Genomic DNA, 27,627 nt, shown 5'->3' on the forward strand with positions numbered 1-27,627 from the left:
TACCATCTTTCAACACAAATAACGCTCACAACGAGCCATCGCTCCCCCTAGATCCGCGGATGGATGGGTGGCCAATCCTTGATTCCAAACTCTTGCACGCCATTGCCCGTTATCCATCACCACCATCACAGTCACATGAACAAATTCATCGACAACGAGACCAATTTTAGCAACAATCCAAATAATCCGCTTACATTAAAAGTCATTTCGGAATCGAAATAGTGTTTGTATTTGTTTCGATCTATACATGCAACACACGTGGGAAAAGGTAACGAGCACCAGTTTGAGATACGAGAGTTTGCTGGCTGATTCGAAAGAAACAAAACAAACCTGACGATACAAGGTAAATGTATGGTAGTGCTGCAACTGCTTTTATTTTCAATTGTTAATTAAGATAAAAATAATATAATTAAAGATTTATGACAAATAATGAATAAATAAATATAAAAAATATAAAAAGAGTATATATATATATATATATATATATGTATATATATATATATATTTTATATATATATATATATATATATATATATATGAATACAAATTAGTTCTAAATTTATTAAACAGCATGTCACATATAAGAACACTCGCTCAATGTTGTTTAGCAATTACACTAGCGATGAATAGATGAATGGAATTAATAATATCATAAATAAAATAAATAATAATTTATAAGATAAATAAAAATAATGAAAAAATTCAAAACGCATCCAAGATTTTGACGTCTTGCTTTACTGCGAAAACCACAAACGACGACGACAAGACATGCTCGAGTAGTAGTAGTAGTAGTAGTAGCATTAATATAACCAAAGAAAAAAATAAAGTACATGTAAATAAATAATAATAACATTAATAACAATAATTATGACAATAATAATTACAATAACAATAATAATAAATACACTAATAATAGCAATAATAATTATTACATTAATAATAAATGATAATGATATTGCCATTACAATAAATAATAAAAAAATAAAGTACACTATATATATATATACATATATATATACATATGTACTACATTCATTCTACATATATAATTTATATTGTAATCATAAGTGTATACAATATAGTTATAAGTAGTACGTAGTATATGTATAAGTGTCATCATATTACATAGCATGTAGTATGCAAAAATATATTAATTCTTGCGTAGGGTGCTTTTATTATCACCATCGTCATTGTCATAGATAGAAATTTGTTTAAATGATTAATAATAAATAAATCAAGATAAGCAAATAAATCAGGAAATAAATACGTCAACTATAATAATAATATTTTTTTTCAATGGCTATATATATATATATATATCCTGCTATCATTCATGAGTACTTTGAAAATGTTTAATCGTAAAAATTCAAAATTTATTAGGATTAATATTATAAAGGATTTGGGTGATGAGGGTGGTTATATATAACGTAGCTATAAGTAAAGGAGTTGATGTAATAATAATTTGTTGACATATATTTGTTAATGTCACCGCTGCTGTTTATTATTATTACTACTATCATTATTATTATTATATTATTATTTTTATTATTATCATCCCTATTATCACAACAACTACTGTAATTAATTAATGCTTTATTGAAGTTAATATTATTAAATGATTTTACTATAATTGTCATAAATGCCATTGTTATTATTATTATTTATTTATTTATTACCTATATTAATAATAGCAAAATAATAATAATTATTATTATCATTATAATTAAAATAGAAAAGTCAGACGTATCATTGCCACAGAAGTTATAAGGGGCAAAAAATGCCTAACCCGCTTATTTAATTAATTACTAATTATCATTAATCACTAATTTAAATACTCAATTATTAATCAATAATTAATTGTTAATTGATCGATCAATCAATGATCATTAATCCCAAATTTCGACTTCGTAATCAAGGGAGGGAGCTGCCTTCATCGTCTGGTTGAGTTCCTCGTTGTCGATGTTAACCCTGGTAGCTGATGCCAGGTTCTGTTTGTTGGTCTCGTTTAAATTGTTGACGTTGCTGCTGCTGCTGCTGTTGCTTCTGTCGCCAAAGCCTCTTCTGCCCCTGCTAGTTCTGATGGATAAAATATTGTCCTTGCTCTCGCTTATGTCAACGTCATTTTCAATGTCGTCGTCTTCATTGTTGCTGACGTTGTTGTTGTAATCATCGTCGTCGTAATTCATTTTAGAGTTGTATTCGTGAGCGCGTGTCAAATTCTTTTTATATTTGTAGTGGCCGTAGTAGTCATCGTCGTTGTCGTCGGTGATGTTGTTGTGACTGTTCTCCTGGCTGGTGTTGGCATACCGCGAGGGTGAGGAGGTTGACGTGCTGTTCACCTTAGAATCCCGGCAATCTAGCTCCGTCAGCAAGGCTGTCGCATCTGCCAACGTGTCCTGTTTCAAATTGAATCGACAGTAAAATAGCTTTACATTCCAACTCAGAAACACGGGTGTAATGAACAATGCTTTCAACTAATTAATCATTAAATAGCTGATTAACCTTATCAGCGGGTTTGCTAATGTAACAATTGAAATGTCACTACTGCTTAATAAAAGTAACGGCGCTCTCTGCCGACAGCGAAAAAATAGCGACACAGCCGATGCACCGACCAACAACGTGTATATAACATAGCCAATAAATCAACCAGCCTGAGCGCTGATAGTCCTCTGGAATGATCTGCTGTCAGTTTTTTCATTGGAAAGATATAATGCATGATTCATGTTGCTTCCTGGCCACTGGTTGTCCATCATCTGAATCGTGTTGTTTTGTTTGTTTGTTTGTTACATTACTTACTTTGCATTCGAATAATTTAGAGAGAAATAACAAAATTCAGTTTTCAAACGATATTTCCTGTAAACAATAATTTAACAGCTGAATGATATCTCCCGCTTATATAACATACATAGGTGTAAGGTGTATAATGTGTAAATAGTAATAGTATAATAACTGAAGAATGAAACCTTCGAATTCAACCAGTTGACAGCCCACTGCCACTTTCCTGATCTGGAGAGCAGGTAATCCTTAACCAAGCAGCTCCTTAAATTTTAGAAAATTTGTTAAGTAAAAGATGGTTACAATGAACAAATGTGGGTATTTATGACCATATACACACATATAAATATAGTGACGTATACAGGTAGGATGAAACAAAGTTTTGAACGAAGGAAGTATGCCAACTTATTAGATAGATTGACGAGGAATTTGACGAAGTGATATGACCTCTTGCTCTCCATTGAATGGTTCTGTCTCATCAATTCTGCAGTCAAAATATATCATTGGGTCAGTCTAAAATTGGGCCAACATGACCTACTTTTTAGCTGGGTCAACGTTATTTAAATGGGTCAATGTTTCAAGTGATTAGCTCGTGTTTAGCAGATTGGCAATATAACATAAAGAATCCAATAAGCCAACTGACAAATCAACCAAACAACCAACCAACTGACTAACTGGCCAACCAACCAATCAGTCAACCAACTGACCTAGCATGCCATGGTAGCAAGTGGGATTGCTGGCTCGGTCATCGCCAACCTCTTCCATGATATATTTCAATCTGATGTGCTGCAGATGGTCACTCAACAACTGAAGAAATAATTTTTGAATTGTTTATTATTTATATCTGTTTATTAAATTAATTTAAATTAATCACCATATTTTTTTTATCATTTTGCTCGTTTTGCATCACATACACATTCACACACACATTCACACACACATTCACACACACCCACACACACACACACACACACACACACACACACACACACACACACACACACGTGTATACATACACAACTTATAAGTAAAGTTAAAAAAGTATGATAGAATAAAACTAACTAAAATGCTGAGTAGCGTCGAAAAGACATTTTTTAATTCATTTGGTGGTGCATTCAAGCATTGATCCTGGTTTTGTATATATTTATAAATTCATTTATTTATTTAATTATTCATTATTTTTATATATTTATTCATTTTTTATTATCACATTTATTTATTGATTTATCTTGCAATTAGCCCCATTGACAGAATATAAATCGCAAAATTTAACGATTACCAAAAGCAAGCAATTTATAAAATGAAGGAATGAATGAATGAATGAACGAACGAATGAATGAATGTATGAATGAATAAATGAATGAATTAAAAATGAAGGAGTGAGTGAACTAAAAATGAGCCAATACAGCAAGGCAGTACTAACAAAAAGCATGGTAAGTATGTGGATGGAGAATGGTTTGTTGTCCTGGCAGCAATGCAATAACATCTTCTGAATCAACTCTACACTAGTTGGTAGTTCTCTCAGAGCCTGAACAACCTGTACATATTTTGTTGGTGTTATGTTGTTGTCTATGTTGCTGTTGTTCTTTATGTTGTTGTTGTTATGCTAACTCAAAAAAAAATCAATACCCACCTCGTGAATGTACCTCGTCGACATATCCCCGTACAAATACCTAGCCATCTCTGGTGGCATGTTGAAAGGAAGCTTTGATGAAGAAGAAGAGGACGACGGCGAAGATGACGCTGAAGTTTTTGTAGCAAGTATTCTTAGACGCGGTCGCTTCAAACCATCGTCATCGTCGTCATCTTCTTCATCAGCATCGATTGCATGTTCTTTGTTGTTGTTGTTGTCGAAGACAGCTGGACTGATGGGCGTGATGGTGATGGCATCTGACAGTCCAACACTGCACTCAATTAAATGACCCGGATCTAGATAAATAAAATTTTATCAGTAAAAATTTCTAGCCTAACAAGCAGCGAAAACTAAACAAGCAACACAAAACTAGAGAGTAGCATCAACAACTTTTTCAATAATAGCCATAGCTAAAGCATTGACATCCAACATCAGAATATATGCAAGGAAAACAACGACATTGACGGGACATCTACACCAACCATGAGTCTTATGAGCAGAGACGTTGGTATGCAGGATCAGTGTGGCCAGGGTGTCATGGAGATATCCGAAATCTTTGGCTTGTAGCGAGCCCCATCTTCTGTTTGTGTAGTCCTGCTGCAACAATATCGCATGGATAATTTTCAATAGTTTAATGACAACCAACCGACCAACCAACCAGCCAGCCAGCCAACCGATCATGCAACCAACCAACCAGCCAACCAACCTGCCAATCAACCGGTCAGCATGCCAACCAACCTACCTGATCAACAGTCCTTCCAAGTAGAAATTCCATCAACTTTTTGAAGGCATTCTTGACGAGGAGATGTGCACAGGTCTTGTTGCTCTGTCGTCAAAATAATTTTCATCATTTCAAATAAACAGACCGAGTAACGACAAAAAATTCAGTGAAACTAACGATTTTGGCATATATGTAGAGTATGTAGAAGTACTGCATGCTCTGTTTGCAGTTGTCTGGTACATCCTTCTCTAGCCAGGAGAGGAGAACCTCTATGACGATGTCAAAATCTCGGTTGGTCTGTGCATTTTATGGATGTATTTGTCCATTCACGTTTGCTTCAAATTAATAGATTCATTGAAAAGCTGATTCGACTCTCTAAACAAACTTACAATCATTCAGCCAGTCTAACAACCAACCAACCAACACCTAACCAGCCAACCAACCAGCCAGCCAACCAACCAACCATAGATAATGGACCACTGTAAACATCATTTTGCAGACAGAACCTGATGGTCACCTCAATGTACTTGGTCAGAGAACACCTGGTCTCTCTGCACGGACACTCCAGTAGCATTGCTCTACAGTTCAAAGTTCATATATTAAAATATATTAAACTTATATATAGCCATTTGAAAAAACATTAAACACATGTCGGACTAAATTAAAAACATTAGATTGAAACATCATAAATATCTTATAAGCTTTATTTTAAAACACACGTGAACTCAGATCTTAAATGAAATCTCACTAAAACCAGGCAGCATCCAGTCTCAAGCCCGATACGAAGGCTTTCATTTCCAACTCATTTTCAAATTCGACAACAAATCATTAAACGTGCACGTTTTCGTTCACAACATCAAGAGCAAATGAAGAATAATGTTGTAACTCCTGACCTCGCATATAACAATAATATTAACTGAGTACGAATTTTCAAAAATTAACATCGCCGATAATTACAAGCAACGTTAAAAGTACTGAACAACATGAAGACTGACTTGAGATAAGGGAGTGCATCAGATGAGAGGAACTTCATCATATGCGCTCCTGTCTCCTTCGACTTTGCAATCAAACTGACGACCAAAGCCTCCCAATCATTCGTGTCGTATCTAGGCCAATATTTCAACAAATTTTAAAGTTGCTTCACGAAGTTATTTCAACAGGAAATGCAAAGAAATTCAGACCAAGCAACTATTAAAAGTAGAAATGAACGGTAAAAAATATTGAACACAACGTTGCAGCCACACTTGACAATTTAAAAAAAAACAACAATTACACCAAAAATGGCACAAACAATCGCATCAAATTTCACTAAAAACCACAACAAATACATAAACCAACGTAAAAGGTGAGACACAACAAAACATTAAACACGGTAAAACAAAACCAAATACAGCACACCAAACAAACACCTCAGTCTGAAGTTACTCCTGTAGTAAGTGTTGAATAGGAAGATGAGTGCAAACTTCAGTGACTGCAAATGAAGCTCTATGTCTTCCAGGTGCTGTTTTCAACATTAATTATGAAAAGAATAATAATAACAAATTAATATAAAAATTATATTAATAAAAGTTTTAAAATTATGATCATTACAAAGTCAAATAATCCTAATTAATACTCATGACAATGTGAACCGACAAACAGACAAACTTATTAGTAAATAAGCGAAAAATTGTAAGATTGATGAACAAACAAGATGAATTAAACGATGAACTTACCATGTTCCTAGAAACAAGACGTTTGATGAAGGAGAAGTAGTCCACTTCAAATATGTTTCTGTTTTTAATGAACAGCAGGTTCTCTGCTCTGACCAGCTGCTGAACTCTGACAGGCATGTGACTGCCGAATAGTCCTGTGTGCGTTTGAAAAATGAGTATTTTTTTACAGAAGTGTACATTTAGATAAGTGTGTGTGTGTGTGTGTGTGTGTGTGTGTGTGTGTGTGTGTGTGTGTGTGTGTGTGTGTGTGTGTGTGTGTGTGTGTGTGTGTGTAAATTGGACGCACTCGCTCATAAGTACACTTTTATTGTTGTGTACCGTTGAAATCAACTAATAACAAATTCGAAATAGCAAATTAAATAATAATATTACAATCACGTGAACCTTTTTTTTCTCCTTTATGCACCAACTCTTCCAAATCTTTCAAACTGTTTCTCTCATTCCGCCTGCTAAAAGCGAAGAACAGTTGTAAATATTTTTCACGAACTAAAAACAAAAAATCTTTTAAAAACAACTCTGGATTTGTAAAATAGGAACAAGTTAAGAACAATCATATAAACAGATAAAAAAAAACAAATTCAACAGACAAAAGCAGTGAAATAGCCGACCATTTATTTGAAAGCAGAAGAGTACTGTCCTCTTCATTCACGAGACCTCTGGGCAGCATGACCTTGCTCTTCTTGGCAGACGTTGGGCATTTTGAGTCCTCGACCTTCTCAAAAAACAGCAGATAACCATTCCAGTACCTCTGATGTTCTTCTGTGTGAGAGGCTGTTACGAATTCACGAGCAGACTTTTAACATCATCACATTACCATGAACTATCATCATAAACAAGGTGGTTACCATTGCTGGTATTAACATTTTGATTGACATGTGAATTTTTATTAAAAATTATTACGTGAATAATTTTTTAAATAGTCATGTCAACAATTATGCTGTCTTTTAGGAAAGCTCATTTTTTTCATCAGTTGCCAATTCATCTGACAATCTAATCCATCCACAATTTTTTATCACATAAATTCACAAATGGCTATTAACTATTCCATGCATTCATCCTCTCAACCCTGCATCTAGCCATCCATTCATCTATCCATTCATTGAACCAAAAACGCAGCACATGAACTAACAGTTATTCTCAGATACTTTGGCTTGATACTTTCCTCCGAAACACTCAGCTTCCAAATTGACTTCATTCATCTCAAACTCCTCAACCATGGTGTCATTGAACTTATGCCATTTGTGCTTCTTCGGGTTGCTGCTAGTTGTTCCTCTGTACAGAATTTTCAAACAAAATAGAAAATATAGCATGTAGTAAACCAACTAAACCTAATAATAATTCCATAAAAAAAAGCCCCAACCGAATATTTTAGTAATTATTCAATCAATTCAAACAGCGCCGGCCACAAACCTTCTATCCTTGATAAATGAATAGTAATGGCCAGCGTTGGCCTGTCCACTGTGAACGACCACGCCCACCAGCTCATATATGATGTGATTGGTCGGATGGGATATGGATACGTTGACGTTTCGAACGGTAGATCGTTTCTTACTGGACGAATGTGTGTCGACCTCCATGCTCTGATCTTCAAATATTTCTGTATCCTCGTTGTTATTGTCGGATGTATCTAACATCGTGTGTCCGCCATCTGAATCTGGGTCACTATCTGATTGGGCCATCTCTTCCCTCCACGCCATGCCTTCCGCCGTGTACGGCTCCATATCCAGGGTCATTGGAAACTGAAGGAAAAAAAGTATTTTTCAACTCATTCCTTCATTTATTTGCTGCAGTCCGTACTATAAATTGAATATTTAAAATAATATTTCATCTTTACATTCTTAAATCTTTCTCGCAGTGTGAACAACAAATCTGTCATCCACATAACGAGATGATGATGATGATTATAGTAAGCAAAAATAATAATAATTATTATAATAATAATGATGATGAGAATGATGATGATAACAATGATGATGATATAAATACCCTGAAGTAGTCATCAAACTTGATAGCCCTGTTGGCCTCCCAATCATAATCAAACCTCTTCAGTTGAATGCAGAGGACTGGCGGTAGCGTCTTCACGCACAACCTCTTTATCGTGTCACGCTGTTCATTTGCAATTCATTTCCATCATGAAGTTTGAAGAATAATTATTAAAATATTCAATTGGGGCGTTTTTCATTCTTCACTATTACATTTGTGCATTCTTAGAAAATAAAAATGTAAAAGATTTGTGAATAGTTGAAACGAATTTACTAAAAGAATCCCAACATTAAAGCTTAAAAAAAAATAAATGGTCAACCAGCCACGAATATTAACTACCTATACTTATTAATCAATTTTCACGCAAAAACACTCACACATACACGCACGCAAACACACAACACACACGCAAACACATACACTGACCTTAACGCCACAGAGTTCACAATAGTAAGCATTGTCGCCATCCAACAACTCTCCCTTAACAAACTGATCTAAAGATTCTTGCAGTGTAGCGTGCTTTACTGTAACGTTCAGGGCAAAGAATGGTTCCTCCTGTTCATAACTGTGTTCGTTGTGTGTGTGTGCGTGTGTGTGTGTGTGTGCGTGCGTGTGTGTGCGTGTGTTCGCAAATGTGCGTTTGCGTGTTTGTATGTTTGTGAACGTGATTTGCAGCAAAAAAAGACGATAACTTCACTGTCAGTTTACAAGCGATAATCTGCTACAGCTGAAACGACCAACCAAACGACCAACCTGTGCTTACAGCCCTTGCAAATTTTCTGGTCTGAGAAAAAACCTTGGAACGTTTTCTTAAATATTTCTTCTCTGCCCAGTTTCTGGAACATCAAAAATTATCAAAATAAAAAATGACGTTCTCGGAATAATTTACGTTATCAAGAGAAATATATTGATCAATTAAGTATTTGATTGAGAAGATAGTAGCACTGACAAATATTTGTAATGGACGGAAAGCCAACCTTAATCTGTTCATCGAGTTGATCAATGAGAGCATGGAAGAAGTCGAGGGCATCCTGTTGTTCCCTGATGTTTACCTGGACACCCCACAATTTGAAGACCTCCCAGAACCCCTGTGGAACGTAATATTGCAACTTGCTCTCCAGCAGGTGACCCAACACTTGCTGCATCTGATACAAAACACTGAAGAAAAAAGAGATTATACTTCTGTAACAGACTACACTAAATCTATAAAATAATTCTAAGCATTATTTCCGGACTAGATTAAACTTCACAAGTTCACCTATCATTCACTCACTATTATTACATTCAACATTTGTAATGGTATTAATGTTATTACGAAAACCGTTCAACTAGTAGACGTGACAAATAATTATTTCAAATCTCTTCTCTCTCTCTCTCTTTCTCTCTCTCCCTCTTTCTCTCTCTCTCTCTCTCTTTCTCTCTCTCCCTCTTTCTCTCTCTCTCTCCCTTAACCAACGAACCTGTTTTCTTGTATCTGATCATCATCAAGTGAGAGGATGTATTCCGTGATGCCAGGAATCATGTGCAGTTGTTGGATGACAGAGTTCATGTAGCAAGTTGCACCTCCATTCTTCAGCCCCACGAAGCCAGAACCTGACCGACCATCTACTGCAGGCATGTACTGAATGAAGCGTGTTGTTAGTAACGTTCTAATTAATTACTAACAGGCAGGTATCAGTAATTTTATATCAGTACGAAAATTTTCAAGTCATCCAACAATATAAAAGGAGTACACTAGACAACCTTTCATTAATTCTCTTCAGCTTAAAATAGGAAGGAAAGAAAAGAATTGTAATTAATTAATTAACTAATTTATTAAGAATAATTTAATGTACCTCCCATTGGTTGGCGGGTATGCTGTTTGGCTGGTGGTGCATGTCGGCCAGCTGATTGCAGACGCACTTCAAATTCTCAAATTCCTCATACGAAAGTTCAATTAAGAGATTGTAAGCCTCAATGCGAGATGGCGAGTTGGAACATCTGAACAACAAAAAAATTCATCGGTAACTTTGCCTAAAAATAAGTTAAATTTGGCACGAAATTGCCTAAGAATTCACGAGTAACACAAACTTGGCGTTGAAATGATTTGGAAATTTACAGCAGGAGGTCTTCTTACTCTTGGCACTTGCGTTGTTGGTTCTACAGTCATAATCATGTCCTACCATCGAGCGTGCATCATTCATGATTATTTGAGAAGCAGGAAACAGGAAGTTGTACAAGATATCCTCAATTAGAATAGATCCTGTTAGATTGGTCACAGATACAAATGTCATCCAGTAACAGTCGCCATCATTTTGTCGTTAATGTCCTCGTCGTTGTCACCATATCATTTTCACCATCATCAACATCATCCTAGTTACTACTGCGGTTAGTTCAATTTTTTTATAATTGCCAACTCTCCTTTCATCGTCGCAGTCGCAACATTAAAATTTGTCAGTGTGTCATTATATCCACAATGAAATCATCAACATCATCATCTCTATCAGGTATTAATCTGACGAATCAGTCATCACAAAACAACCACTTCCTGACTTATCGCCACTCTACCATCACAAATGATATCACCATTCATACCATATTTAGATAATATACATAAATATCTAATTCTATATCAGGGAAAGAAAAGGGCCAGGCAACCATAATATTTTTTGTTGACTCCGACGCAGGTCAGCAGGTTCCTAACAAGATGCAGATGACCCATCAGTAGAATATTATCAACATCGGATAGCAGTGCATCTTCAGAGCAGATGAAATTCTTCAGCCACCTTATCTCGTCATTCAACATGCATTCCACGTTTATCTCTAGTCTCTTCTGGTCTTCAACTGACAAGAGTAGTATAAATACAAAATATAATAATAATAATATAATATAATAAATACTAATATAATAAATAGTCATGTGTACATGTACGCACATACATGTGTGTTGCATGTATGTACAATGTGTGTGTGTGTGTGTGTGTGTGTGTGTGTGTGTGTGTGTGTGTGTGTGTGTGTGTGTGTGTGTATTCGTTTGCATGTAAAATGTAAATAGTACACGGTTTATAGGCTAGGTGTGTCAGGCATGTAGTGTTTTGTATAGCGTAATTAAAGCGTTTGTAGAACTTGTGTAGTATGAGGAGTGAGTGATTTGTATGTTTATGTGTGCAGTTTAGTTAAAATGTTTTGAATGACTTTTAAATAAGAGAACTTAATCATCATCATTATACCTATAAGACAGATAAAATTATTATTTTTAAATATTTTTCTGGGAGGTTAAAATTAAAAATTTATTTAAAAATTCAGAAATTAATTATTTATGAAATAAATAGAAAGCACAAACTAGGAAGATAGCAGAGTAATCTACTGAGAAGCATGAAAAACTCCTTGCTCTGCTTCAACAATCTGCATCGTCGTCGTCACCATCATCATCAACTCATAACCATTATCATCATCCACACTATCATTACAGATGTCATCAACACTTAGATATTGTACTTATACCATTGGCATTTATCATAAGTTGAGGGGAATGAACATGAAGTGAACAATAGCTTTCCAGTTAATCAAATTATGGTGATTCAAAAGTTAGAGATATGAGTAAATTTTACAATTATTATAATTTTATAATAATAAGTATAACAATGACTATAATAATAATAATAAGAAGAAGAAGAAGAAGAAGAAGAAGAAAAAGAAGAAACCAACTTTAGACTGGAGCTTCTTGTCTGAGTGGAGGAGACCCAAAAAGGCAGCCTGGCCCTTCTTAAAACTGTCAACATGAAATGTTTTGGAGACGTGAAGTGAACACTTGGGGGCAGTTGTTTCTGGCGTTTGCTCATAAGACTTGATTGCATGTTTGTAGATGTAGTTGAAGCTGCTGCTGCAGATGTGGCATGGTGATTTTCTGAAGAAACTGTAGCAATAGTAGTGGTAGATGTCTTTCTAATGGGTTGAGATACTTCAAAAAAATATAACTTCTTACTGAGCGGAGGTTGAAACGATGGGTCGATTTGTTGCGGCTGTTGAAGTTGTTGCTGATGTTGCCGCTGCTGTCGATGAAGCTTTGAAATATTTGTGGATTTCTCATCAACAGGGTCGAATGTCAACTTATGCGGAGTAATGTGTGAATCCTTCAGTTGCGAGAACGACGAAACTCCTGTGGGTAGCTGGAGGTTGCTCAAGATGCAGAGCTGTTCCACTGCCTTCAGTCTCACCTCCTCATCTTTTGATGTCACCAGAACATCAATCAGGAAAATCTCAATGTGAGGTATGGATAGGAAAGAAGCTGTGTGTTCGTGTGTGTGGTGTGTTTGTGGTGCGTATGGCGTGTGTGCGCGTGTGCGTGCGTGGCGTACGTATTATCATCATCATTTCATTTCATTGAAACATTTGTTAGCTTAAATACAAATTAATTTTTGTAGCATTTGGGAAATTTTTTAATGAAAATTGCCGTGATGGAGCGATGAAAGTGATTTTTTTTTATTATTTTTACAAAATAGAAACAACAAACAACACCAAAGAATAACAATGCCACATTTTTAAATGAAAAATAACCAAAAAACTGAAAAATCTAACCAATGAGAGAAGGATTCAACTTAAGACATGTGACCAAGAGCTCCAGTGATTCACAACAAATGTATTTGACTCGAGATGATGACGGCGAAGATGATGATAAAAGTAACGATGACGATGAAGATGATGTAGTAGGTGATGTCGGAGACTGACCAGATGATGACGACATCGGTGATCCTAGATGATGCTCTGAAGATGACGATGCACTGATGTTGCTGTCTGCAATGTCAATGTTGTTATATAGCGATTAAACTTCATTATCATCAACGAAAACAACATCACTATCCCCATTCTAGCAACTTTATTGCATCATCATGATTGTTATCACAATTGTCGTCATCATTATCACATAACTCTTAAAAAATTCTTCATATTTCTTCATACTTATATTAATTTAGGTTTGATACCCTATTTATAAAAAAATTTTATCAATTAATTAAAGCATTTAAAAATTAATAAATTGTCAAAAAAAATTGCAAAATTTTCAGAAGATTGACGGAGGGACCTGAGCTGTTTGATGCACTGAGAAGCAGCTGGTCGACTAATATGCCAGAGTCCTTGATGTTTGCAGCACTGAAAATGATGTTGTCAGCAACGTTCAAGTTGGAAGAAGCAGAGACACAGCTGCTGATACTACAACTGTTGTTGCCATCGTTTTTGTCGCTGGTGTCGCTGTTACTACTTTGCGGCTCTGAGGGCAAACAATTTTGTGAGGGATGATGATCAGTGGTATCCATGTTGTTATTTTCGTTGGTGCTGGCGTCATTGTTCATGTTATTATCATTCTCTTCATCGATAATCATGTCATTATTATCGCTATTAACGCCTTCGTTATTCTGGTTGTTATTATTGCTGTCAGTGGCGTTGTTGTTGTTGTTGTTGGAATTGTTGACGGCACACTTGCTGTCGGCACAGATGGCACTCGGCTGCATCCTTCCAGTGGCGGCATGCCAAGCCACGTAGACGAAACATTCAATCATTTTTGTGAACTGCGTTCTCGTCATCATCTGTCAGTGTGTTTGTTAAAATCTATTAAATCGATATCGAATTTTGGCAAACTAATGCTAAATATTGTAGGCATTGACCAGTAAAAATAAGATGAAATGAGTATGTTAATAAGTTAGAGCAAAATGCAAAATTAAACAAAAAGTACTCTGATCTCAAACAGATATAAAGTAATATTTAATCATATTAACTTTAACATTGACACAACATATGGCACATATTTTCAAGTCTTCAAAATATATGAACAAAATTTTAAACACAAACAAAAATATATAACGAAAGCAGCTGACTTGTACAGCTTTACAAGCAGAAGATGGTGTTTTGCAAATTGTTGCAAAATTTGTTGGCGTTGTTTTGTTGGTTTTTGGTGTTGTTGGCAGACTGCTATCGGAAGTAGGTGGTGATGCAAGTTTTATTGAGGAGGGAGGAGGGGGGTAGCTGCTGAGGCAGTGCTCACCTGTTCCGTCCTTGCCACATAACATGAATCTGTTGCAAGTGGATCAATTGAAGCACAGTTTGCATGTGAGGTGAGTAGGTCGTTTGGTGACATTTTTTAAATAACTAATTGTACGCTAAAAACACCATGATACAATTTTTTAATGACTACATTTTATCAATCGGATAAATTAGACCCATATCAGACTGCCTTTAAGCCTAACTTACAAAAAAAAGTAAAGTACTACAGTAGCAACCAGACCCTTCAACAAACCTGAGCAGCTGCAGACAGATTGCATAGCATCCCTGCCTAGTGTCTGGGTCGGTGTGTTCCTCGTTGTTGAGGGTCTCACACTGCAGGATGGACACCACCTGACTCAAACCACCTGCCTCTAAGAAATCCTGACAGAAAATCTGGGCACTCTGCAACGACGTGCCATCCACCGAGTATGCTGGTATCAAACGACTACTTAGCACCTGTTTTAGACATCAATTATTATAACTATATCTACCATTGCCTCAAACAAATTCAAAAAAATAATTGGAAGAAGAGTAAGAGACCTCGATATTGTAAAGAACTCTGAACAAGTTCATGCCAGGAGATGCAGGGTCCAGCATGCTCGTTAGAATTTCACCAAGTGTCGCCTGAATCATTTGCTGTTGTTCTTTCGACTGCTGTTGTTCTTTCGACTGCTGTTGTTCTTTCGACTGCTGTTGTTCTTTCGACTGCTGTTGTTGTTTCTGTGGGTGAGGTTTTTGCTGTGGTGTTGGCTTGTTTAAAGAAAACGACGCCGGTGATTTATCTACCGTTATAGGCGGCAACATGGTGGTAGCCGTCGTTGCTGGTGACGTTACTACTGTAGCTGCTGCAGAGAGTGGGACTTGGGGAATTTCAAGAGATATAATACTTGTTGCTATTTGGTTGCTTAATTCTAAAGGCAGTGTCTCAGTGGTCGATGGTGATGATATTGATGGCAAAATCAAACTTTCGGCTGGCGATAGACAAGATTGCGACGCGAAAGATGACGACGTTGAAGATGTTGATGGTGCTTTGGAGATTGCTAACGTGTGAGTAGCAGAAGTATAGAGGTTAGCTACAGCAGGCAGATGGGACACTATACACAATGCAGTCGGTCTCGAGAAAGTTTGTTGTGGAGGAGATGTATCAAAAGAGTTATTTGATTGCCTGGATCTTGAGGATGATGATGAGGACGACGAAGACGATGACGATGACGTGGACAGTGATGAGGGTGATAATAAGGAATGAGATGGCGATGCAGGATCATCCGAATAAAGGAAAGGATTAGACGTCAATAACGTTGACTGTGACGATGAAGATATCTTACACGAAACTATTGCATGTGGAAGAACGGATGTAGTCAGTAAAGTTGGTGCTGTTGACTTTAAACACGAGGGTATCGATGTTGACAATGTTGAAAGTATCGGTGAGGTGAAAAATATTGTTGACGTTGTTGGTGATAACATTGCTGTCATAAATGTTGATTCGGCTAATAATGATGTCATCGCTAATGTTGATGTCGTTGATGTTAATGTTGATGTTGTCAGCGACCATGATGCGGATTTACACTGGACGCTGCTCTGTTGAACTGGGGACCTCTTCACTTCATCGTCACACGCTGTTGAAACTTTCATCTTCTGTAGATGTAAAATGTAAATTAAAATTTATCCCTACCTTAAAAATGTGGAATAAATAAAGACCAATGTAGTTTTTGATAATTTGCGTTATAAACAGCAGAGTAAATGATTCATACAGTAGATATACAGTAAATGATTCATACATACAATTATAAATAAACACTGTTAAAACAGCAACAGAGATTTGTAACGACAAAGAAATCAGCCCTACCTTCCGGCCAATAGCATCAAAGTTGTGCAGCACCTCGGGATCAGTTGGAATGAGCATCAGGAGGTTTCGAACTCGGTGCGTGATGCGTGGAAGGTCTAGGGAAGCCAACTGGTACAGCGTCTTGAAGACATGAACATCTTTAGACATCAAGACACCTGGTAGATACTTCTCCTGATGTAAGTTATTATTATTATTACAATTATAATTATTCTCTCCTAGATACTCCTCAGAGGTTATGGATTTGCAGAAGTTACAATGGTGTAATCAAAAAATTACATCATGCACCTACGATGATAATCTCTACAAGCAAAAAATTACATTCTCCAAATGTTTACGTTTTAATAAATTTAACAAAATAACCCGTTATCAAATGAAGTTATATATCTACCACTGCCTCATCCATCCTCATTATTATTCAAAATAGAGACGTCTAGAACTTCAAAAATTACGATTTAAAACTGGAAGCTACACATAAAAAAAACGGTAGTAACAAATTTAAACAGGGTGCATGACAAAAAACGAAAAAGGCAAGCAAGCAGGCACTTACATATTCACTGTATGCGTTGTAAACTCCAACTGTTGAAGCTAGATCCTAGAAAAAAACACATTGACATGAGTTTCATTTTCAACATAAAATAACAATACTAAAACGAGCGGCACGATGGTGTAACGGAAAAGTGCCTGACACTACTAGTGCAATGACCGAATTCGATTTCAAAGAGATCCCCCTATCACATGCCGTGCGAACAAAGCAAAAGCGACGATGACGTTTGATTAAAAAATGAAAGCAAAACGAAATAACAAAAAAAAAACTGGCGAAACCTGCGATGATGAGTAAGAGACAAGGGCCATGGATGATGAAGAGGAAACTCTGACATTAATCACCTGATTATCATCCAGGCCAGACTGATGCAACAACTTTCCATCCTGATAGGATATAATGAAACGAAAGACATCAGCTACTTTGCATTGTTACCAGAGGAATATGGTGATTAGGAAAATAACGATGACAATACTGATAACAAGAATGATGATTGCAAAGAAGTTGGTGACGATGATAACTAGAGTTATAAATAAGTTTTAATCAAGCAGTCAAAATGTCCACTAACCATTTTGTCATTGGTTGGAAATTGGATGAAATCGGGGTTCAGTGACATCTTATCTGCTACCTTCTTCTTCAATGATCTTATGCTTTCGTTACTGTGGGCCTGATCAAGGTAAGGGAATATGTAATCATATCATGATCAACCAAACAATCAATGAACAAATCAGTTGACGATATTTTCATCGGCCAACACAATAGCAGAGAAACGAACCACAACGGTGAAGTCAGTCTTGGGGTTATCGCAGGTCACGAACAACTTGATGTACTGCCCTTGGAACGATGCCCCGTGAGGCGGGTAGGCCCTCAGCCCTGTAAACTGGTCCTCCACACTCACCACGTACCTCTCTGCCAGCAGCAACAACCGCTCCACGCCCAGGACAACATCTTGTCTGGTTAGGAATGGTTACGAAAGTGAAAGGTATGGTTACAATGATGAAAAATGATAACAATTAAAATAAAGATGGCTATGCTGATGGCAATGGTCAAGTTGGTGATAACGATAATAATACAACAATAATGATTATAACAGTTATAAGCCTAGTAACTGAAATGTATCTAACTTGAAAAACGTCAGCATGTAGAGAAAAAAATCGAACAGATGAAATTGCATGAAATGAATTATAATCGTTAGGTTCACTAGACATTTCTTTGTCTAACAAACATCAATATCAATATCAACATCAACGTCATCATCGTCGTCATTATCATTACATTGCACTGGATGAAGTATCCCTCCATGCCTCCTTTGCAAAACTTTTAAACGGTGATGAACGAAATGGTGGAGTCGCAGTTGGTAGTAACGACACTGAAGGCATCGACTGAGTCGCTGGTGGTGACGATGTGGTCGACGGCGATGATGCAGGTGGTGGTGGTGAAGAGAAGCACGATGATGATGAGAACGGAGGAAGTTTCATGACGCTTTCCAGCCAATTGTAGCACTCGTTAATGAACTTCCTGTGAAGTCTCTGAGGGTCTCGTTTGTGCTTGGAATCAAGATTGAGATAGGAAACGCAGAGAAGCATATGGATTGCCTGGTCGGCTATGTCATTGTCCACCGAGGTCAGACATATTTTCCACAAATAATCAAGTCCATGGAGTTCATCTGGCTCGTCAACAACCTGCTGGAGAAGCAGGAACAGAAATAATAATTAATCTATTGCGCAACTCTAGTGAAAGTGCTGATTGTTGATACTGAGACTGCATGCTAAACATAAAAATCAATTCTACATAATAATTGATTAAATTTATTCTAACACTGTTGCTGAAAATCCTCATCTTATTCTCCTGGGCGTTGATCTCCTCAAAGAAACATTTGAAACAGTGAAATCCTAAATGTTGAAAATTATCTAACATTAGAAAGTTAGAAAAAAAACCTCTCTTTATGTATCTAAAAATTCAATCGTTCAATAAATCATACAACCAACCAAATGCAATCGACCAATCAATCAATCAGCCAATTAATTTACTATTTAAATATAACATCAATTAGCTATCTAGTTGTTCAGCCCATCAGCATCCAACAAACCTACCAACCAACCGATCCAATCAACCAACCAACCAGCCAGCCAACCAACCAGCCAGCCAGCCAACTAACCAACCCAACCAACATACAAACAACCAACCAATCAACCAACCAACCCACACTCCAAGAAACCGAACAAGACCTGCAGTAGTCATCTTAGAAGGATCGAGATGAAGCACTTCCTCATGGAACATCTTCCTCTGTGCATCCTGCTCCAAGTCTTTGATGCTCCTACTCAACCACTTATAACATACCTACAAGATTTCATTGCATTCATGAAAATTGATCATGTAATTAAATTGCTAATTGGTCCGAAACATGAAATCATCTGTCGGCAGAACAGACAACACGTATTCAATGAGTTACAATGTAATCGTTCAATCTGCAAGACAACCAAATGAGAAAACGTCATCATCATTTAGCCATTCATAACCTGAAAAAGCATTCCTCACCTCCTTATCCCATGTAGTGGCCTGTGGGTGACTGACCAGTATCGACCAAACCTTCTTACACTGGGCCCATGGAATGTACATGCACCCTTCCACCAAGAGAAATTGCAAGAACTCCAAGTGGGCAATCACGTACTAAAAAGAAAAAAATTCATTAAATTAACATTTCATTAATTTAATTAAATATGAAATAATACAGATAAATACGATATTATTTAGTATTATTATTAATTGATGACGATGGAAATAAAATCCTGAAGCATATAAAATTGAAGATGGCCACAAAGAGGTACGAACATTTTGATGGGCGGTGAGACTACTTTGAGTGTCCTCTTTTAAGGTAGCCACAATGGTTGCTGCTGACGACGTTGAGGATGAAGTTGACGTAACGGTGGATGAGGTCGACGAGAGGTACGACGACGACACAGACGACGTTGATGTCGTGAAGTCGTGACACTTTGAAAGGCTCTTTGTGGTCAGTTCAATGACCTGCTGGTTCTTATTCAATTCTTGCAGAATGTTCTAGATTTTAAAAAAAGACATTTTATCATCATCTGCAACATTTCCACAGAAGGAAAATATGGAAAACTTTGCCATTTTTAGAATTTTAATCTTTATATATATTTTTTTTAAATTATACGGCTAACATAATTATACGATATTATAAACTTTTTACTCAATAAAGCTGACAGGATTGGTGATATTAATCATGTAATTTTAAACCAAAGAACCTAACTAAGGTGCTGACATTGAAGTAATAAATAGCATAAACTATTCACTTATATATGCATATATATATTTATTTATTTATAAAGAAATTAGTTTAAAAAATGTTTAAACAAAATAAACAACGCCAAAAACCAAAAAAATTTCGATAAAACTATAATAGCAATTTTGAAAGAGCAAAAATTAAGAATACCCTTTGAGTTTTGTGGTAACTCGACTTGGCAATGCCCTTGACAATTTGGGTCAGGTGATTCAGAGCTGGAAGAATCCAGATGCCCTTAAGAAAATTACAAAGTGAGGCATATATATTATCATGAAACCAATAAAAGAAATAAATATACACTTACAACGTCCTCTCTGCTCACTCAATAGATAGTTGAATAAATCAATGGTAATATAATTTTCAAGACAAGTGACAAGGTAAAAAATTCTATCAAACTTAAAAAGTTAGACAGATATCCAAGGTTGGAAAAAATCATCAAAAACATGAAAAAAAACGTTTATCATGAAGCAATTTCATCGTTGAGACTAAAAAAAGAGTTGACAAAAACGCGGCGTTAACGTAAAAAAAAGCAACCAAAATGAACCTCGCTGATGTTTGTGACACATTTCATTATGTAGTTTTTCTTAATTGGTTCCTTAACATTCTGCGGGTCGTTGATGATTTGCAGATGTTCCAGCAGTGCTCTGTCCAATAAGGAAGGCTTCAGGCCAGGGAGGTGTGCCAAATTCCATAACACCTCCAGCACCTATTGCATGTCCACAGACAGTATTACTATTCACTAATAGAAAATTCTTTCAAACTTACATACAACTTCAAACAACATGCTGAAAATTTGGTGAAATGTTTTAAATAAAATCGCAGTTTTAAATTTTGGAATCAATTAAAATTAAAGTGATAAAAAAATTCCAACTTAAATAAAATTTAATTAAAATAATTCGTTGCATCAAAAAACGTATAGAACCTATGAACAAGCTTACACACATCATATTATCGATCGATTAAAACTAAGAAACCAAGAAATATTATTTCCATCCATTAAAAAAATTGTCAAGTTACCAAGCTTAAAATAACTTATCCTAAAAATGATAAAACACAACGCTATAACAAATAATAAGGATGAGGAAACAAAGGAATACCTTGTGAACGATGTTAGTGTTTCTTGTTTCCCTGCCAATCCCGCCAATCAACCTCAGCAGGCGCTCCTTCATGAAACTTCGTTCCTCTGTCCATGACTGTCAATATTATTTAATACGTGTGCACGCGTGTGCGCGTGTTTGTGTACGTGATGATGATGATGATGATGATGTTTGTGTGTGGTATATATGATGATGTTATAGAACCATGAACGAAAGAACGATTGAATGCATGAATGCACGAGTGAACAACAATTAGACGAATGAATGAATGAATGAATGAACGAATGAATGAATGAATGAATGAACGAATGAATGAATGAATGAATGAAATGATAGTATAAACTAGTACAGACCATCATGATGAGCTTAACTAGGTTATCGAATTGCTCGGTGCTGAATTTGATAGCAGCTGCCGATATGATGTTGTGGATGTTGTCGATGACTGCTGAGTGTTCACCTGACTGAAGTTGGAGATGAGATTGGAGATGAGAAGAATGATGACGTTGTTAATTCGATGATGACGCGATGCCGATGTGATGACATGATGGTGGTGATGATGTTGATGTGATGATGACAATAAAAAAAGCTGACAGTAAAAAATGACCATACATTTAATCTCATCAAATGAATATTTTAACACTGAAAGAAGATAAAAGCAAACAAGATAGAGTTACATATAGCATATTAATCTGGCATAGAGTAACGTACACACAACGTGTTCCACAACCAACCTGCATCGACCAAATCTTCTGGATTTCCTCATCAGACAATTTTGATCCCAAGTATTCTACTATGTTCTTGATCTTATTACAGTACTGAACTTTGTCTATGTTACCTGCATGACGTTTATAAGATGGTGGTGATAATAAGGCGATGATGACAACGGACGATGACGACCTTGATGGTGACGCTAAGGTTGAGGTAACGACGACGATGATGACGTTAACGATGGTGATGAGATGGTGATGAGAGAAAAAATGGAATAGATGAAGAGTAAAAAGTGAAAAAAAGAGACTTAACAACAACAATGAATTTTGCTAAATTCATTAAAAATGCTAAATTCATTACAATTACTAAACTCGTTGCATTTACCAAATTCACTCCTTTACATTTATTACATCAGTCTAACACACCCTACACCATAAACTAAACAAAGCCGAAACCTTCCAGAGCAATTGAAAGAACCCTCTCCTTAACGATCCAATCAACAATGTTGCCCTGACCTTCATTTGACCTTGAAGCATCTTTTGATTGGCAGTCTTCAATCATTTTAGTGACCTGATAGATGAGGTATGAGGTATGTAATGAGAGTTGATTGATCTCTTATTGAAATGTGATCTCGCCTAAATGATTTAACGCCCACAATTTGTATGCAGAAATAAAGAATTTTCAAGATCATAAAAGTTGAAATTGTACACAAGCCATAATCTAAACCTAACATTTAAGTTGATAAAAAAATAATTTAGTACATAAAATAAAAAAAGAAATAAAACATTCACATAAGCAAACGCAAATATCCGTTGATAAAGTAAATAAATTTCATAAATTAACATCTTCCATAAAAAACTAATTAACTAATTTCATTTCATTTAAAAAAAATTTCCTAAATTAATTTAATAAAAAAAAAATAGTTTAAATAACTTGTCTACTGCACTGCTTACCTCTTTCAGAGCATTCATCTTAGCGTTAAAATGAGTGGACTTGAGCATTTTAAGTGTGATGTTCACTCTCAGCTTGTCGAGGTCTGCTACCTTTTCAGGCCACAAGTTCTTACAGATCATCTTTATCACAAGCAACAGTTCACATACGTTCCCCGCGTTCTGTTATCATTTGTAGGTGGAGAAAGTTTTAAAACGGCCATTAATATTTATCCTTACATCTTTCATAAATTGCTCATTTTACAACAGAAGTGTAACACAAATTGAGAAAATTTGAAATTAGAAAATTTGGAAAACATAAAAATAGTCAATTCAGTATTTAATATTAAATAATATTGAATAATTAATTAATATTAATTAACAGTCACGAATAAAGTAATAGTGAAAAATGTGAAATTAACACAATGAAGAGTTGAAAAAATATAAGAAAGGACTGAAACCTTTTCCTTAAAGTCTGACAGCTGGCAGGCATAGTTGATGGCTGACTGCATGGCGTCACTAAGATACAAACCAACAACTTTAGCATTGAGGAATTCACAGCAGTGTGCAAATACGGAAAATAATGCCAACATATCCTGCAGGATTATGAGTGCATGCGTTGTTTGAGGAATTCCTCCATCTATTCATCCATCTATCCATCCATCCATCCAATTTACTAATACATTTATTCATTCAACTATCTGTTGAAAGTGAAATAACTGTATTGTTGTTCATTCATGCACATATTAAGTTTTCAAATTAAAACTGACATAGAATAGACAGACCTTGACAAGAAACACCAAATAAGATAATACACAGAGAAAGTCTAATTAAATAAATTAATAGATGAGTAAATTAATTAATTAATTGATTAATTAATTAATCAATCAATCAATCAAAAATTTATCCGGCACTAACATCAATGTCTGTTGCTGCCGCTTGCAATTTGTCTCTGAACAACTCAAAACCATTCATTTCTGCAAACTGCAAGGCAGAAAAAAAAATAATTTTTTCACTGCAACTTTCATAATATTGATATAATATTACTATTATGACAAAACATACACGAAAAAATTATTTCAAAATGGATTTTAAATAATTTTTAAAAAAATATGCTTTTTATTTTAAACTCATAAACACACACCTCATTTATAAGATCAGTCAGCCATCCGTATGGATCCTAAAAACATTTAAAATTATTTATTCAATTCATTTATTTATTCATTCATTCAATTATCAAATAAACTATTGCAAATGATTTCACTTTTCACAAATAAACCTTAATTAATCAAAATTTTAACTTGAAATAAAAAAAACCACACCAAAGATAAATGCATGAGAAGAGTTATGCAAATTTTCATAGTGATTTCTCATAAATTCTGATAGTTTATAGAAAAAAATTAATAAAAAATGTTAAAATGGCACAACGACAACAGCAAACAACCAATTAGAATATCATCACGAGACAAATGCATTGGATATAATTAATAAAAGATAAATTCAATTCTTCAGCGGTAAACAAATTTGGGTGATTAATTAAGTCTTTGATTTAAATCATTCATTTAATTAATTCAGTCATTATTTCATTCGTTCTTTCATTCATTCATTCATTCCTTTGTGTAATTAAGTAAATAATTAATTAGTAAAATAAAAAGAGCTAATTAATCTCTCCATCATTTAATAAAAAAAAGTACATTGCACGCATGCAATGCAGATGATGATGACGATGATGATGATGATAAGGATGACGATGATGACGATGATGATGATAAGGATGACCTTATCAGGTGGTCTAATGGTGTATGGTTGGTCGCCAAACAGCTCGTCCCAATGTTGGGGCTTTTCCGGAAATTTGCTCCTATTCTTGCTGTTGAATTCGGATTCACTGTTGAACACCTAAACATTATTATTATTATCGTTATTATTATTATTATTATCGTTATTATTATTATTATTATTATTATAGATTATCTCTATTTTTAAAACTATCATTATTATCATCGTAATAAGCAGCAACGTCATCTTCACCATCATCATTATTGTTGTTGTTATTGATGTCAGTGTTTGTCAATGTTGTTTTTATGCTATTAATAGCTTTGTTTTGCTGGGAGTTATTAGCATTATGGTTACATTGTTGCATTATAACTGAGCTATTGTTGGAATTGTCCTATTGTGAGAAAGGTTATATAAGACAGGAGATATATATACAGTCACACACATACATTCAATCATTCTCCACTGTTATAAATAAGATAGGATGACAAATAAATATATGCAGGTGGAGATAATAAAACAATGATGGACTAACGACAACTAATTAAAACAAAACACAACGCAAAAAACCAACAATGAGAAATTTATGTATATGGAAAAAAAAATATTAGCAACAACTACACAAAACACAGCACCAAAAAATGACAATGAAAAGTCAATAAAATAAATTAAAAACAATAAAAAAAGAACTGCATGAACTAACCAGGGCAAGTAATTTAAGTAGGTCATGGGGCAGAGAAGTATTCTCCATCTTCAGCCTTATAATAATCAACTCGATGAGTAACTGGAGCATCTCAAAGATTCCTTCTTGAATATCAACGGACCATCGATGTACCACCGATGTTGCCAGCAACTGCTTGTGGCAAACATTTTCGTGATTTTTGGCGGATTTTTTGGTGATTATGTATGTGCCTTATTAAGAAGTTCTCTTGCATTTATGAATAATTTAAACAAACTGGAATTAGAGATCGAATTTTGTTTAATGTTTAATTTAATATAGAATTGAATTAAAAATAAGCACAAATTCAAAAAAACTTCAACACTTCCAAGTGCACCAATCATATACAGAGCAATATCACAACAACAAAATGTATGCTAATGTGGTGATCAAAGTTTCTGACAGAAGATAATGATAAATAATTTAGTCTAGCCAGGACTAGATTGCACTGAAGAAAATTAATTAAAGCAACAAATAATAACGATGATGAAGTTGATGAATAATGATGATGATGGTAATGAGTTTGTAAATACATATAAAAATGATAGAAATCTGAAAAGCACAATACTTTGTTGAAGGCTTCTATCATACTCTTGTACATGAATCTAGAGCAGTTGACATCACTGTCACAAAGTCCTGAAGTGAAACAATAATAACTCATTCACTCTTTCATTCAAACATTCATTTATACATTCATTCATTCATTCATAAATTCATTCATTCATTCATTCATAAATTCATTCATAAATTCATTCATTCATTCATTCATTCATTCATTCATTCATTCATTCATAAATTCATAAATTCATTTACAAATTATGCAAAGAACAACAACAAAACCCATAAAAAAAAATTATTTTATACATTCAAGTAAATAAAATTGAAAACTGATTGACTGACGTAGTACCTTCCTTTGCATATCTGATGGCAGAGACCAGACAAATGCTTAAGGACTCATCCTTCTTGTAAGGAATGGACCAAGAATCGTTGAAAACTCGATTTTCCAATTCATACATATTCACCACTGGAAACTCAAGGGGTTCATCCTTCGTGGCTACTTCAGGCTTCTCGTGCTTGCTCTGTAGATTTGTGGTTGTTTTTTTTTTACAATGAAATAAAATAAAGCTAACTAAATTGAATGTAAAACAAATAGTTATAAGTTTAAGGTATTTTAGTTTTAATAAAAGCTGAGAAATATATATGAAAATGATTGCAGAAGAAATTTATTGTATTATTTTTAGTTGTAATCCAACTGAACTTTAATTTAATTTAAAATGTTTTAAAAAAATCAACTTGAACCAACTTACTAGTCTTTTCATTTTATTTCTTTTGATATTTTATAACAAACTCTATTTAAAATTTGTATTAATTAGAAATAGGGTTTGTGAACAAGTGCCAGTATCTCTACTAATTATTTATAAATTGCTATTCTCTACTACTACTACAGCTAACCTAGCAGAGTATATATCCAATAGGAGTAAGTAGTAAGTCATTAGAATTTGCATTTAAGATTAACAAACCAAACATTTAAACATGTTTACCACAAATAATTCAATTTCTTATGCTTTTATTAATAAAATATTTAAATAATTTAATTTAGTTTAGAACATCCAAAAAAACTTCACTTACAATGGCAAGAAGTTCATCAACTGGGTCCGCCATGTTCTGCAATCCAACACTGTGACTGGGGTTCATATCTAGCTCGGCATCAAATAAAGTACTGAGACTAGTTGTTGGGTGGTCATCCGTCAAAATGGCCACTGCCTCGATGACGTCATTTTTCGTAGCTTTCAGGGCCCGTCGAACGTTTTCCAAGTGGAACCCCATACTCAGCAACTGGTTCACATGCTCTTCGTTCGGTTCCGTCAT

At 35.1% G+C, this 27,627-nt stretch overlaps 1 protein-coding gene across 1 annotated transcript; it reads right to left on the reverse strand.

The window, feature by feature from the left end:
* Positions 1-351: 351 nt before the first annotated feature.
* HELRODRAFT_191231 (hypothetical protein) lies at positions 352-27,627 on the reverse strand (the record flags this gene model as incomplete). The annotated part of the gene is made up of 58 exons (XM_009016742.1): positions 352-2,396; positions 2,652-2,753; positions 2,964-3,039; positions 3,181-3,259; positions 3,483-3,582; positions 3,838-3,903; positions 4,199-4,312; positions 4,409-4,704; positions 4,891-5,005; positions 5,151-5,234; positions 5,307-5,426; positions 5,593-5,707; positions 6,125-6,235; positions 6,539-6,630; positions 6,845-6,978; positions 7,229-7,360; positions 7,499-7,615; positions 7,974-8,116; positions 8,255-8,583; positions 8,831-8,950; positions 9,254-9,392; positions 9,581-9,663; positions 9,805-9,985; positions 10,288-10,448; positions 10,663-10,807; positions 10,898-11,069; positions 11,465-11,650; positions 12,150-12,211; positions 12,515-13,094; positions 13,535-13,600; positions 13,887-14,388; positions 14,677-14,872; positions 15,096-15,298; positions 15,383-16,477; positions 16,689-16,859; positions 17,511-17,615; positions 17,798-17,896; positions 18,005-18,182; positions 18,505-18,911; positions 19,048-19,121; positions 19,458-19,569; positions 19,768-19,899; positions 20,062-20,286; positions 20,684-20,767; positions 21,078-21,239; positions 21,631-21,726; positions 21,984-22,091; positions 22,362-22,465; positions 22,794-22,908; positions 23,292-23,450; positions 23,729-23,863; positions 24,186-24,251; positions 24,412-24,447; positions 25,047-25,163; positions 25,744-25,893; positions 26,327-26,394; positions 26,666-26,837; positions 27,388-27,627. The coding sequence occupies 58 exons, from the start codon at positions 27,625-27,627 to the stop codon at positions 1,887-1,889; spliced, it is 10,041 nt and encodes a 3,346-aa protein (XP_009014990.1). The 3' UTR covers positions 352-1,886.

The sequence above is a fragment of the Helobdella robusta genome (genome assembly GCF_000326865.2).
Source record: "Helobdella robusta unplaced genomic scaffold HELROscaffold_19, whole genome shotgun sequence".
NCBI classification, from domain to species: Eukaryota; Metazoa; Annelida; class Clitellata; order Rhynchobdellida; family Glossiphoniidae; genus Helobdella; species Helobdella robusta.